The following is a 15179-nucleotide window of genomic DNA, read 5'->3' as shown; positions in this document are numbered from 1 at the left end:
TCACGGCAGGTGCAGGTTTGCCCTGCATGGGGGACATTGGCTCTTAGGAAAGTCTCGCCAGACAGCAGCTGACTCTACATTGTTTCTGACTCAAAACTCCTGAGCTAAAAGAATGACTGTTGATACTCTACTGTAGTAAATCAACTGATCTGTATTACAGTAATAACTATTAAATGTCATGACAGGCTAGAGGTAATAAAACAAGATATGAAGAAATTGCCAAGGCAAAAGGATGAAAGTTCAAGGACACTAATAGTAAAAATCAATGAAAGAACATCATAACATTGAATGAATGGAATTAAATTAAATGAATGAAAGAACATCTGGTTTCTTTTATTTTCATAAAATGCTACCGTGGTTGTTGAGGTTTTTTTTAAAAACTTGAATTGTGCGCTTAAGTATTATGGCAGTCAGTGTTAATATTCATGGGCACTTCAGACGTGTTGTGGGAGAGTGCTCAGGAGAGGCTCACGTACAACGAAGGGGATGACGATGTTGATCTTGTCGCCGACGCCCTTCACGTACCTCTGCCTCAGGAAACGGGGCAGGCGGATCTTGGGACGCTCTGCGGAGACAAAGAGCCATCTCATCATCTGTGCATTACAGTTCACGCCAATCACTTTGAGATACTAAAGGTCTGAGGAGCCTGAATGAATAAGTGTGCAAATCCAAGCAAGATATTGAAACTATACAGCTGATAGCAGCGCCAATGTCAGCTACATATCTGGTAATACTGGAAAGAGAGAAAAATGGCAAGTGTTTGGCTGTTTGTGGAATTATTTAGGTTAACGAGAGAATAAGAAACACCAGCATATCAGGTGAACTGCACCATTACCCCCAAGTGTCCCAACAACTTTTTACACTTGACTTGATAGTGAGCTATCGTATGATCCAAACACTCTGTGCACGCACAGTGACCACAGCCGTCACATCAAGCTGGTAATTCCACCCTCCACTCAACAGGTCCTCAGCTTGACCTTAATACTGTATGGAAAACCACCAGGACCACCCAAGTACAGCTAACCCAAGCTGTGCTAGCAAGGGCAAAGTTGTTCCACAGAGCAGAGAATTTCCGTGATAATCCAACATGAGGCTTCTGTGGTATTTAGGGATTAAAGGAGTAGTCTATGAACATCAAAGTTATGTCGAGTGCCATAATTCACCTCTTCAAATGAGTGTTCACATAAGCTTATATAATGGCTCTGCAGTATTCCCACCAATGTGCCTGAAGGGAGCACACCTGCTGGGCATGGCATGGCCCGAAATAGCCCCACTGTATCTTACACACACACACACACACACACACACACACACACACACACACACACAACCACCACCACTCCAACTAGTAGCATATGATGGAGATCTTGGGTTACATTTCATGTGGAATGAGGCATCCTGTATATCTCTATCTATATCTGTATCTCTACACCCCCCCCCCCCCGCCCCACCCACACACACACACACCAGCAGCTGGCCATGGAAGTGAAGAGGGACAGAAAGATTGACTGGGTTCAGAGGGGTTAACAGTGATCAACTGAATTATCACTTGACAAACTCTCAATGAGCGACTAATTACAATAATAACCGCTTAAAAACACATATAACAAATGGTGTCCCGTTCATGGAAAGTTATTTTATCCAGCTGTATCAGGCATTAAGAAATACACCACTCTGAAAGTGCAGACTGTGGAGCACTAATTTGACAGCCCCTCTGAAGGATTCAATTCAATTTCCACTTCCATGAAAACGAGATTACAGTTGGCTTCAGATAAGCAACAATTATAGCTGCAGCCGTTGTACATCTCGAACATCGTCGTCCTCCTAGAGGAGTTTAGGAGTTTATTCTGAGAGGGTGTGCAGTCTCTGAATAAATTCATTTTCTCACAGGGAGTCCTGTTTTTTTGTCAACCGGTAGATTGAAGGCCAGTCAAACACCCTTAAAGTATTTTCACAAAAAAATCAAATTCCTTCAGAGGGTGGCACATCAGGACATTTAAGATTTCTTCCAACATGACCACAGTCCAAGAAACACCAAAGGTTTCTAAGTTTCTAACAGCAGCGAGCCACCTCCATGTCGCATCCGAGCTACATCCGGCCCAGCTCCGGCACGACCCAGGGCTCAGCTGCTGTCCAGGTGACCTGGCATGACTCCACGCGGAGGACGAGAGCCTCAGCGTCCAGAGAAGAAGAGCTGGGCAGAAATCCGCGGCATGTTTTTAGACAAACAGAGTGGTGCATGGAAGGTGCTGGAGGCTCGGGGGGAAACCCGAGATTGTCCCTTTGGGCCCCTGGTGCACTGCGTGAACACACGGGAATTCCCCCCCCCCCCCCCCCCCCCCATCCCCGCCCCCAGCCATTCACACTTGTCACCATCGCTCGCTGAGAGGCCAGCTTGACACCACTCCAGTGCTGGATTTTGCCAATGCCTCAGAAGCCATGCTAAAAGTCCACAATGTAATCCGTGTTAATAGATAGTGCTTAGTGCTTCCCAGCGATTTTCCAAGGATTTATGTGTCAGACTGCTGTTATCCTGTGAGGAAATATTTCATAAGAGGCCTCCTTGCATGTAGACATACACTGTTTCTGGAGAGTTGAGTTGGAGAAGTTTCCTGCACCACGGCCTCACGTCCAATTTGGTCGATTGGACTCAAGTTACGCTCCTATGAACTTTCCATCACATTTCATCCCATCTCATTCTTTCTTTAGATCCTCATTGACGTCAAGATATGAAACACAGTGCATGAATTAACATGGCATCTATGCAACAACTGGTAATAGAATCCTCTGAGTTCCACCGTGATAATCACTTGGTTTGTCTGCTTCACAGGTCAGTCTCACAAAGGCCACCTACATTTGAAGTCATGATAACATTAATAATTTTAAAACCAGCATTTAGTGTTGAAGTAGATGTTGCAGTCAAAAGATTTAGAGGTTAAAAAGGCGACCTTTTTTTAAACACAGATGATGTTACTGAACAACTAAATTTCATTGAAGTGTGCTGTCATTGACATATATGGCTGTAGTTTTGCAACTTAACTTAGTGCAAACAATCACCAAGTTCATATTGAAAATATCACTTTTGGGGGGGGTTTATAACTGGAACATGACACATGCCATTTTCCTCAGTCATCCGATATTATCCAGGCAATACATCTTGACGATGCGATCTCTTTGGGCCCTGCAGACAGACATTCCACATTTGGCCCTGGCGTTCACTCCAGTGAGGACCTGCATGCCTGAAAGGGAACACCTCGCTACAGCTGAACACCGGGCCAGCAGAGTGTCAGGTGGATTTATCTCTCTGTCAGCTTGGCAGGGACAGCGGTAAAGGAGAAGCTCTCTCCGCTGGCTCCTCTTGTTGTCATGGGGGACCCAGTCCTTGCCCAGGGGAAGACCAGAGACGTGGGACATCTGAGGCCAGGGGACATCTGAGCCGTCCCTGGCGGCCTCTGATCTTAAGCAGGGGGGCTATTTCTACAGTAGGCATGAATGCCAGCAGTAGGCAGGGGCTGTTGTGTACAGGGCCTTGTAAGCAGCGTGCAGTGTGCAAGAGGCCCTGCAGTGAACACAGAGGTGCAGCATGGAGATACGTGGTCAGGATCAGGAAGCCACGGTTGCCAGTGACCAGTTGCCTAGTGACCGGCCGGGCGCTTTAAGCCGGTCATTGGTTTCCTGACTGTGAGTGCGACCGTGAGTGTGTGGTGGCGACGTGACGTCATGACTTACCACCGACCTCCTTCACCAGGACCGATTCGGGGAGGACAGCGGGGGGGCTGCGACCGCCGGGGTTCATGGCGACAACGCGGATGTTCAGGCGGTCGCCGGTGGTCTGGTTCTTGATGACATAGCGGCAGGAGATGGTGAGCTCTTCGTTTGCGGCCTTCCAATCGTCAGCTGGGGGGGGGGAAGGGGGGGGATAACACAAGTTTAGCAGAATGCCTGGACCTTTACACCTAGCAAGGCCCAACAACAACAACACAGTGGATTACAGCCAAAGTCATGACTGTCTGAGTTTTCAGTTTATAAAGTCATCAGCACAGTCATGGTACTCAAATAGAAACATATATTAACTCATCTATGCACTATTAATTAACACTTAGCATGAACATACCTTTTATTATTATTATGATAATATCACAGCAACAGACTTTCATTAAACAGTAATTAATGACATTGAAGATAATTTCAAATCCCTTCACATCCCTTGTTAAAGTATTTTACATTGTTATATTTTGCTGTTCCACCACTCTACCACAATTAGCATAAGTGTTCCTGTATCTACACTGGCTAAGACAGGTGCTAACACCATCATGGCTGACCCCAGCCAAGGAGCCCCAATACTGATAAAAACTCATATGGATAACTTAAGATACTTTAGATAAACACACATTTGAATTAGTAATGTAAATGTTTACTAAAGACGTTTAAATAACAACATTTAGTTATATCAGAAGTAAAGCCTTTGGATGAATTTAGTTCATGTTGATAATCAAAATGAAGAAAAAAACTGATAGAGTTGGGTTTCTCTATGGGAACAGGACAGAAGAAAATGCGTCAGGGCTGATGATTGCTGACGGAGTGACTATATAAAAGTTCTCCTGTCCATCCTGCCAGGATTGATGCAGAGTTAATCAAGTAACTTGAGATAAGCATATGTTCCTTTCTACAGCATTTCTTCTTGGCCCAGAGAAAACTGGACACTCGTCCAGACTCAAACTGAGGCCCAGGCTGAAACCCTTGTAACCTTATAGGGACATAAATAGGTGGAGGATAAATCTACGGGTGACGCATGGGGAACAGCTGCCACTGATAGACTTGACCAGTCAATAAAAGCGTAATTTACAATTCCCTGTGTTTAAATTAGGGACCAACGCTGGTATCGTGTGGCGGTATTTAAAGATGAGGATATCATTGGAAGCAGGAGCAAGAACCTGTCCTTGTTAAACGTTTGGGCTGGCAGTAGCTAAGGTTGAGCATACACTCCGAATTCAGATCATGCGAACTATGCTGGGCCATGCTGAAACCTATCACTTTGTTAAGTAGCTGCTGAGGTCTCTCAAAACCGTGTATAGTCACCAGTGAGACGGTGCTTTTGGTGAATTTCATTCAGTCACTGAGCATTCTGGTAACTGCTGTGTTTGCTTTGGTCAATCTTATTCAAATGTGTGAAGATCTAGATAGATGGTTGCCTGCCAAATTGTCTCTTTAGAAAGGACTCATATATACAGCATATAATATGAACATGTCTGTAACATTCAAAATAATCCAAATGCATGAACGTCTAATGCCTTGCTCTTGCAGACTCAACCATATGCTGTGTTCCAGACAACTCTAAAGTCAGAGGTCGTTTACAAATAGTGTACAAGTAGGAACTCTGACTTTGAGTAGCGTTCCAGAGTACTTTTTCCTAATAGGACCTGGTAATTTCGACTCTGAGTTGGCCTGTTTACTTCTGTCTCCAACACACCATTCAACACTCTTAACTGTGAACTGGACGTGCCTGGGGGTGGGTATGGTGGTACGATGTGGACTTACTTCCTTCCTTGGCGATCTCAATGGTGTAACCGTCCAGACCGTCCTTTCCAACGGTGGCGGGAGGTCTCCAGCTGATGATGACCGTGGTGTCGGTGACATCCTCCACACCCAGCTCAAGGGGCTCACTGGTGGGCTCTGGCAAGGGTGCAGAGAAGACAACAATCTCACCAAATACACACACAATGAATGGATGATGAATGGATAACGAAAAAAGCTTTTATTACACCTATATTACAACATATTACCCAAGTATTCTACACACACACAGAATACACAGTGCAACATAAATAATCATTATATACAGTATTTCTACAGTGTTATTTGATCATCTGGGTTGTTAATGAGGTCAAAGGAGGTCAAAAGATTGGACCACTCATAACAAGTTCAAGACAGAAAGACAGACAGACATACAAGTGTGATGGATGTGTTACCTGGGGGAGGAGGTGGTGTGGGGGCCTTGACTTCCTCAACAGGTTCAGCAGGGGCGGCTTCACCTGGATTCCACAAGTAGGCGGGTGGTGAAAGTTAGTGGAGGCAGGCGCAATATTGGTCTTTTGAGGATATACTGTATGTCTACAACACATCTATCTCTAGCCAAACATTGAATGTGTTCTTTAAACCAACTGATTCTAATGTGGACAGCTTTTCAGCCAGGTAGATGAGTTAATTATGGTTATGGTATGGAGTGAAGTGCAAAATCAATATATGGTAGGACTTTTACATTCTGAAGCCACGGTTACCCACCGTCTGTCTACAGCAGAAGTTTAGCTCCAAGCACTATAAACTATGTTGTCAGTAGGTCAGAGTAGAATAAGACTGGTAGCCTAGTGCATATGTCAACATGTGTGGTCTGTGATGGTGCTTTACCCTCGGCAGGAGCTTCTCCTTCAGCTGGGGCAGGAGCTTCTCCTTCAGCAGGAGCAGCGGCAGCTGGTATTAAAATGTTAGATAGTGGTTATTAGCAGTGGCCAATGCCTGAGTTCATCCTGAAAGTTCATCATGGCTGTTGAATATACCATGAAATGAAGATAGGAGGATCACAGCTATGTTGACTGTACCATGAAATAAAATTAGGATTGTGGCTGTTGACTATGCTATGGAAAAGAAGTTAGCGCAGTTGTTTTTAGTGGTATCATGAATCAAGAGTGGATCTGGAGAATTGGTGAGAGAGGGAGTCAGGAACCAGGTGAGGTTGGCGTGTGGTCGTTACCGTCAGCGGGGGCTTCGGCTGCGGGCGCAGCATCAGCAGCAGCTTCCTCAGCGGCTGGAGCGGCGGCTAGCGTTAGATGTTAACAACAGCAATAGTTAATAAAGAGTAGAATGGTCATTTAGGCTATGCAATGCTTTGCTTTGCTACTAAGTATTACTGCAGAAAGTTTTGCGACCAGAATAGAAGATTTAGCTGTACCCATAAAGCAATCTGGCCAAAACGGTTGGTTGTATATTATAGGCCTCAGCAAAGTCGTCGGTGTTGCTCATTTTAGCAGTGCCAACAAATTGAACTAGAGGTATACTTTTTTGGCCCAATACACATCAAACAGTAGAGTTTGCCAAGCTTTTATATCATGGAATCTGTCCATGTTTTTGGAATAGTACAACTAGCTGCAATTGGACAGGATCTTTATCAAGTGTAGTTCAAGTGAACACCGCTGACTTTGCTGTTGGTTTGAAACAGTTTGGACGATCATCACAGGTGATGAGGACAGAAACTGATCCAGGTGAGTTTACCCTCGGCAGGTGCCTCTGGCGCAGCAGGTGCGGCGGCGGCCTCCTCGGCAGCTGGAGCAGCTGGTGTTAAACGGGTGGCATTAGTGAAGGGCACAAATTGCAGGAGAGCGCAGAAGATCTAGATATGGTGTCATATAATCAAGAGCTACAGCAGGGCAGTAATGTTAGGCATGGTGAGCAGTTGAAGTAGGTCCATTACCATTAGTCATGCTGCTATACTGTTATATCCTTTTGAGACTATACCCAAGAGAACTGTTGTAGCATTAGCAGTAGTGAGAGAGTGCTTGTTGTGTTGCCAGTAATTGTGCTGTTTATCCTTGGATATTTGAACTGTACAGGTGACTGATAGAAACAGTGAGTTGTTGTAGTATGTCATTAGTGCTGAGACTTCTCTGTTACCCTCGGCCGGCGCGTCAGCAGGCGCTTCAGCGGGCGCTTCAGGAGCAGCAGCAGGGGCCTCCTCGGCTGCAGGGGCGGCTAGTGTTAAAGGTTAACAGGGTTAGCACAAGCAGCAAGTAAGGCAAACCACAGCTACAGCTGTGAAAGAAATAATCGTGAGTTGGCCTTTAGCAGAGTGAATAGATTAATGAAGTCGTGCACAGGTAGAACCAATACATGGCAGGACTTATTTTCTGAAGCTAGACTTTTCTACCTATGACTGCAGTGTTAGAAATGTATAGTTGTAGTAGGGCCTAATACTCTAGCTAGGCCTATGGCATCATGAACAGTAATGCTCTTGTATGTCATTAGTTTTGCAGTAACATAGTATCACACTAGACTATATTGTAGCATGGTTGTAGCATTACAAAAAGATTGCTGTAGTATGCCATTAGTGGTGAGTATTGTTGTTACCCTCGGCAGGTGCTTCTGCTGGCGCCTCAGCGGGCGCTTCTGCAGGCGCTTCAGGAGCGGGAGCAGGAGCTTCCTCGGCTGCGGGAGCAGCTAGTGTTAAAGGTTATCAAGGTTAGGCTCAAAAAGCAGGTAAGGCAAGAAGCTAGAGGCCGCACTGTGAGTTTTTAATAGCTGTTGTGTTAGACAAATAGGCTACAGTTGGGCAATTTTATCACGCAACAGAGAGGCATCTGAAGCAATAAGGATTGTATTGCACTATCAGTACTGCAGTAACGTAATGCGCTTCCATATTGTTACACTATAGAATGGTAGTAGCAAAACTGTTGCAATAGGCCATTAGTAGTTAATCTATTTTGTTACCCTCGGGCGCGGCCTCAGCCGGAGCTTCAGCGGGCTCTTCAGGAGCGGGAGCAGGAGCTTCCTCGGCTGCGGGAGCGGGTAGTGTTAAAGGTTAACAGGGTTAGGCGTATAAAGCATAAAGCAAGCCAATAATTGCTGCTGCAAAATAAATTATTGAAGAGTTGGCCTACAGCAGAGTGCATAGGCATAGGTTAAGCCAGGGAAAATACTGTGTTTTTGTAAATGCGAAAAGCTGTAGTAGCCTATTAGAAATGGCAAGTGGTTTTGGTAAGGCATTGTTTGAAAGCAATTGGCAAATCACATATACTGTATAAGCATAATGGTTAGAGCATAATGGTTAGAGCCTATGTATGTCACTAGTACAAGCTGAATGTGATAGTTTTAAATAAGGCTGCAACTAACTAATATTTCCACAGTGGATTAATATGTTGAGTATTGTATGGGAATAATTGATGATTAGCCTAGTTGTTTAGCCTGGAAGCCAGCCCGAATCTTGCTATGTCAGGCTAAACATATCAGTAATGGTGAAAAATGTTGATCAGTGTTTCTCAGTGTTTCCTTAAAACTTACACAAACCCATAAACCAATGACCAAAAACGTTGGTGGTTCATTTAGTGTACTAGTAAACAACAAAGAACTAATGATGAATCGATAGCAGCCCTAGTAGGCTAGTAAGTCATTAGTGGTGAGTCAATTTTGTTACCCTCGGCCTCGGGTGCGGCCGGCGCTTCTGCAGGCGCTTCAGGAGCGGGAGCAGGGGCTTCCTCGGCTGCTGCGGCTGGCGTTAGAGGTTATACAGAAGGGGGTTAGTCCTGAAGAGGCGAGGCAGGGTTAGTGTGACAGCCTTAGAGGATCTAATAAGCTGGACACCTGGAACCAGAGAACGTGCTAGACATTTTTATGTCTGGCTCAACCAAGCGCAGTCAGTATTCGCGTCAGCTTCGTAGGTGCAAGCAATAATTATGCATCAAATGAATGAAACTGGGTTGTTCTCAGAGTACAGTACACATTATACTACAATATGGTGACATTATTTTCTGAAAGCCGGTCAGTAAAAGCCTTAACGATGGTAACATGCTAGGGTCAACCGAAGCATTGGGGATAATGCTGTAGGCCTAGATTAAAAGGCAACATTGCATGAGACGATCAGTAAAAAGCAGGGTGCGCAATGTAAAGTCGTCTTATTTCTGGTAGATTTAGAGAGACAGTGATAGAACACGGCTCGAATTAGTGTCGGTCAGTGTCTCAGAGTACAGTGAAACACAGGCGCATTCATTCACTTGGCGCACATTCATTCACGCAGAAGTAAAAAGTTCAGTGCCACCGCACTTGTGCAGCACCGGTTTACCGACCAAACTTCATGGCTTTTGCAATGGTGCCAAAAGCCTTCTCTATGCGTAAAAGATGTGTTGTGGTAGGTAGCGACCATGCCGGTTACTATAAAAAGAGGAGGTTTCTGTTGGAATTCTGTTGGAAGTGGAATACTTCAGATGTATGATAGGTGTCTTCAGCTGCTTCTTTACTTAAGTTGGGAACTGGATGCATATCCTTTGAAAGATGTTAATTATTTAAACAAAAAGACTGTCGAGTCCATATGCCATACTGGATATGGGCTATATCTACAGGGAATGGATAATTTTTTCCCTTTGACTGAAAATGTGGCGCCATTCGGTAGTTATTTGAAAAAGGTCGCTGGATATCCCCTGAGGCGCGCTACACCGAACACTACCTTCAGCTGGAGGAGCAGCCTCTGCGGGGGGAGCTTCAGCAGGGGCCTCGGCTGGTGCGGGCTCAGCGGGTGCCGGTTCTGGCTCTGCTGGCTTTTCCTTAGGCTTGGCCGCCTTCTTGATAGGGGCTGGCTTGGCTGGCATTTTGTCCGATTTAGAAATCCCTCTCGCCACAAAATCCGTTGACTGCGGCCACTCGAGGGGTGACAGGAGATTTAAAGGGCAGCGATGTGTAGCCCATAGACACGAACTCCACCCCTCGTAAGTGTCAGGTATCCACTGCCAGGATAAGGCCACACAGCACTGGGCGGCATGACAACCTACAGTTCTGCACTAATAGCACTCTAGACAACCCGGCTGGAGTTTCCGCATGTAGCCTACAGCTCTGAAAAGACGCGTTTCAAAAATATAGGCCGAATAAAAACAACAGATAGATAGACAGATATATTAGACTATTTGGGAATACTATATGATCATGTACTACTTCTGACAGAGCTTACATAGCCTGATATTGCATGCAGAATCAATGTGAAAGATCAAAATAAACAGAAACTCTCAAAGAATGACATGGCTTTATTAAGACAAATGGATATGTTGGATAAATGTTGGACAGATGTACAGGCATGCCTACATGTTTTTGTGTGCCAAAGAACTGAAGAAAAAAGGTTTTCTACCTTTCCACACATATTTTTGTAGATGTCATGTTTATGATTGTTGTCGCAAATGCAGAACTATTTACAATGTTTACAATAATATGATGTCCTGTACAAAATTGTAATGGAATTTTATAAAGGATTTCACAGAGGGAGAGGAATACCTGTAAAAAGAAAAATATGAATTTCATCAGATGCATTCCTCTGAAAACCTCTCCTAAAGCTACTTTAAGTGTCAGTCCAACACCAAAGCGACATGCATTCACAACATGTAGAGGTCTACTGCACATCCATCATTGCACACTGTAAGTTACATCAGATATACCATCACTGAACCTTTATTTTATTTATTTATTTATTAATTTATTTTCTCCATATTGACTCAGTAAGAAGCTTAACATGATGTATGCGACTATCCAGCAACCTGTAGTGGTCTGCTTTGAGGACAACATTTAAGTGATTCTCAGGGTTTAAGAACTATACCCCTCTGATACATTATTTGTCAAATTTTGGTAAATCATTCAACATAGCTGAAAAAAAAAAAAAAAAAATTTAGCACTGGCAATAGAGGGGAGAGAATACAGAAAAAAAACCTCCTCACAGAGAACCAGACAGCTGAATCCACAGCTCACTCTTAGCTTTTTCCAGTGGAGGTCCCTCCCCATTCAACTCAGTGAAGTAAGGCCTTGTGTCAGACGTTTTTGGTATTAGGTTTGAACCCAACCAGCCACTCTCCCTCAGCATACAGCTAGGCCCCAGAAACCTCACTGAAGAGAAATAGACCTCCACCATGACTAAAACAATGTTTAGTCATTTGGCAGAAACCTCTGTTCATCGCACTATCCAAGTGAGGGAAAAACAACAAAAAAGAAAATAAAAGTAAAAAAAGAAAACAGACACCAGATTTAGAACAAACATCATTCCCATGCCTCATAAACCACAGTTAATTAGTTGATCTGCGAGGGAAGAGGGGATCTTTAGTGTTTTCCTTTGCCAGTAGAAGTTGCTGTATAGTCTTCTAAAGTGAAAATGTCCCAGCACAACACAGCACATCCATTACAGAGTACAGGCACGACACCCAGAGAGAGAGAGATGGAGAGATGGAGACAGGACAGGATGGCTTTTGGTACCAACACTTTGTTCACAAAGGATGGAGGTGGGCAGAAAGGATAGGGATGGTGTAGGGGAGTCAGATGGGGCTGAGGGTCTCCAGGACAGATGGAGGCGAAACTGGCCTGTGTGTCAGCCAGATCTGGGCCAGGACAGCACGGGAATCGGCCTCCATCCGTCTGGTCATCATCACCAGATCTGAGCACACGTGTCTCTTATCTGTTCATCATAGGAATACTGAAACATTACTACACGTTTACTTGCCTCTGTGCTAACTGGTACTTCCACAAGGGAAATATAGCAAAAGCCATTGACGTTTACAGCGGACTGTCTCAAAGTAATCAGATAAAGCTCTTAGTTGCAGCTAAGAAACAACCAAAAGTATAAAAGACTTGTTCAGTAAAAATGACTTGGGACTACTTTGTAACGTCTTTAACTAGCTTGTGTGATATATGTGTTATTATTTTAACCATTCACAAACATGGCATCCATTCCGCTGTTATAGAAATGAAGCAACCAATTCTGACATTCAATCACAGACGAGTTAAACAGTGGTAGTCATGTAGAGGTATAAAACAACAATAGTTTAGAAAAGGAAGGAATATTTTAAATGATGAGTCTTTCAACCATCTACTTGGTTGTGGTCTGCCCAGCTCTATGTTCAACTCTACATGCACTTTAGCCAAGTGCTATACGCTCATATTCTAACTTTTGGCTTTTGACCCATGGATAGGTTACTAGTCCACTGCAGTCTGTGTGCAAACCCCAGTGCTATCTATTGCATGCAATGCAACTGCATATTTTAGGGAACTCAATCAGGCTTCATTACATATCAATGGTACCTGATTACGGTTCCTTTTTAGGTTGTGTGATCACTGTAGTGTACAACAACAAGAAACACTAGTACCGACACCCACAGTCCAAGCTGTACAACACTGCCATAAGCTCACTGAGGAGTTTGAGAAAAGCAAGACGTCAATCTCCTTGTATTGACTGAGCTCTATTGGGTGTAAATGCACCTAAAACTCATATCACTGAAGAGTGTGCAGGGTCAAAACATGATATTAAGAGTGGATGACTTCATGTTACACGTGTCATTGGGTGATGGATCAATACATTTATGACCACTGGATGGCTTTCATGGGCAGAACCATTACCTCACACTATCTCTGATGAGCATCTAGTGAATGTTAGTTCATAGCACCAATTAACTACAATGGTCTACCACCAGCCCTATACAGTGCACACATTTTATGGATCTATCAGTCTACTTATGCAGTACCTATACTCAGTTGTGTTACAATCAATATGCGTGGTATGTATGAGTATTTGGTCTGCCATTAGAAGAAAATTGCACCATATAACTTGAGTGGTTTGGCTGCTACTAATGAGAGAGTGTGTAAATTAAGCCTGAGATATCCTACTTATCTGACATAAGAGATCACTGAATCCTAAGCTGTAGCTCAACTCCATGTCTATAGTGATATAAAGCACACAACTACGGCCTTATCTCTGTACTGCACTAAACTCTTATTAACATTCAAAAAGAATCCTTTCCAAGGTCGAACTCATTTAAGTAAAAACAGGGTGATAGTCTTGATTACATTTTTCCCCTCCTCTTCAGTTAGCTCTTATACATTTCTATACATTTACTTACTGGACAATTATACCTCTTTGCTGAATATGAGCTTGGAATTCAGAGAAGTGAGCATATAGGCAGCTTTACTGCCCCCTGCAGGACCCTTGTGGGCCTGCAGGTCAAACTGGGTACTGTCCTTCTTCTGACATTCACTCCTCACTGCACTGTGCAAATTTTCAAACACACAATCCTCTCAGGGAACAGCCGCTCGCTGTCCCACACACACACACACACACACACACACACAGGCACGCTCTACCATCTACTCTACGTCTGCTCCAGTGCTTTCTCTCTCAGTGGAACTACACAAGACAGTGGATGTCTTAAGGCATTTTGTTAGTTTGAGCACCAGATCAAACACGCTGACCTGATTGAGTAGGATCTGAATCATCAGAAATCTGCATATATGTTAAAGGCCTGGACTGGCCTGGGCTGGACTTTTGTTTGACTGGAACTGGACATTCAACCAAAAGAAAAAAAAAACAGTTCTTCTTTTCCTCTAATATAAGCAGTAAATGGGTTTGTTAGTGTGGACTGCTCTGGCTTTAAATCGACTATGGTATCATAGGCATTGCTGCGCTGGGTTTATGCTATTGGTATGAACAGGCTTGCTTCATCCCTTCCTGAACAGGGCGAGCCTCTAGATCGGGTTGGTGGAGATGAGGCAGGTAGCACCGGTATCCTTGAGTTGATGAGGGCTGCAGTGAAACGGCAATGAAAGTTTCTCACTGACCAGGTGTGTTAAGACAACGCAAACCAAAATAAGATGCCCATGGACGATGGCGGACAGTGAGAATAGGTAGTACAGTATCATATCTACAGTTTGGTTTTAATGTAAACATATACTGATAATTGGCATGGCTGAAAAGAAGGGGAAATTGAAAGATGGGTCACAGGAGCGATTTGTCTGAGAGTAAGTAGGCAAGTGGGATTCATACGTACGTCTTGATAGGACAGTACAATACTGGAGTACTGAATGACACATAATGACGACTTTTAAAAGAGTTCATTTTACAGGCCCGCATAGCTCTGATAGCAGGAGAGCCGTGCCAGACGAGGGCCAGATCAGAGCCAGATCTAGAGCCTAGTGCTTTCTGGGACTTTGAGAGGAGAGTAGCTTCCCCCAGCGACAGCTGATTGCTGGGCGGATCTCTGACCCATGTGTGGTTCAGATCTGGTCCAAGTCTGGCCCAGGTCAGATCTGCCATATCAGTCCACTGTGAGGAGCTCAGAGAGTGGGTAGCTTGTGGTCCAGCTCTTTCTCAGGAGACTCGATGTAGTTGGCCGCCTCCTGCAGCTTGAGCAGCATGGCCATCTGTGTGAGATAAGGGTGAGAGGATTGAGAGAGGGCTCAACATTCTGCAACAGTTAACCTCATAGCATTTAATCAAGGACACACAACCTCCGACACTCACATATGCAACTAACCGCTACTAGGTTTTATTCAAACTAATTTTGTAAAGTATGAGAGTGGGATTGTGGGTAACTGAGGCGTAATACTCTGGGAGAGGATTGTGGGAAATTGGGCCGTGAAACGGTGGGAGAGGATTTTGGGGCGTGGTTGATGACTCA

General features: G+C 44.3%; 2 protein-coding genes across 5 annotated transcripts in view; both read right to left on the bottom strand.

The window, feature by feature from the left end:
• mybphb (myosin binding protein Hb) overlaps positions 1-10349 on the bottom strand; it is an 18043-nt gene extending 7694 nt beyond the window's left edge. The window contains exons 1-13 of the mRNA XM_076269210.1: positions 10203-10349; positions 9182-9256; positions 8479-8544; positions 8119-8208; positions 7666-7743; positions 7267-7384; positions 6749-6814; positions 6406-6468; positions 5970-6032; positions 5539-5673; positions 3730-3897; positions 477-565; positions 1-22 (exon numbers count right to left, since the gene is read on the bottom strand). The exon at positions 1-22 is cut by the window's left edge and continues 174 nt beyond it. Of these exons, the coding sequence (XP_076125325.1) occupies positions 1-22; positions 477-565; positions 3730-3897; positions 5539-5673; positions 5970-6032; positions 6406-6468; positions 6749-6814; positions 7267-7384; positions 7666-7743; positions 8119-8208; positions 8479-8544; positions 9182-9256; positions 10203-10349 (1180 nt within the window). The remainder of the gene's footprint in view (positions 23-476; positions 566-3729; positions 3898-5538; positions 5674-5969; positions 6033-6405; positions 6469-6748; positions 6815-7266; positions 7385-7665; positions 7744-8118; positions 8209-8478; positions 8545-9181; positions 9257-10202) is intronic.
• Positions 10350-10763: 414 nt separating this feature from the next.
• nav1b (neuron navigator 1b) overlaps positions 10764-15179 on the bottom strand; it is a 102577-nt gene continuing 98161 nt past the window's right edge. For all 4 annotated transcript variants that reach the window (XM_076268763.1, XM_076268765.1, XM_076268764.1 and 1 more), the window contains one exon: positions 10764-14922. In XM_076268763.1, coding sequence (XP_076124878.1) covers positions 14836-14922 — 87 coding nt within the window. In that variant the 3' untranslated portion in view covers positions 10764-14835. The remainder of the gene's footprint in view (positions 14923-15179) is intronic.

Source organism: Alosa pseudoharengus, unplaced genomic scaffold, assembly GCF_046254945.1.
Source record: "Alosa pseudoharengus isolate Yale_2024_CS ecotype anadromous, Long Island Sound unplaced genomic scaffold, YU_APseudo_1.1 YU_APseudo_1.1_scf_5, whole genome shotgun sequence".
Classification (NCBI taxonomy): Eukaryota; Metazoa; Chordata; class Actinopteri; order Clupeiformes; family Clupeidae; genus Alosa; species Alosa pseudoharengus.
The sequence above is the reverse complement of the archived record's forward strand: the minus strand, read 5'-3'. Positions and strand labels throughout refer to the sequence as shown.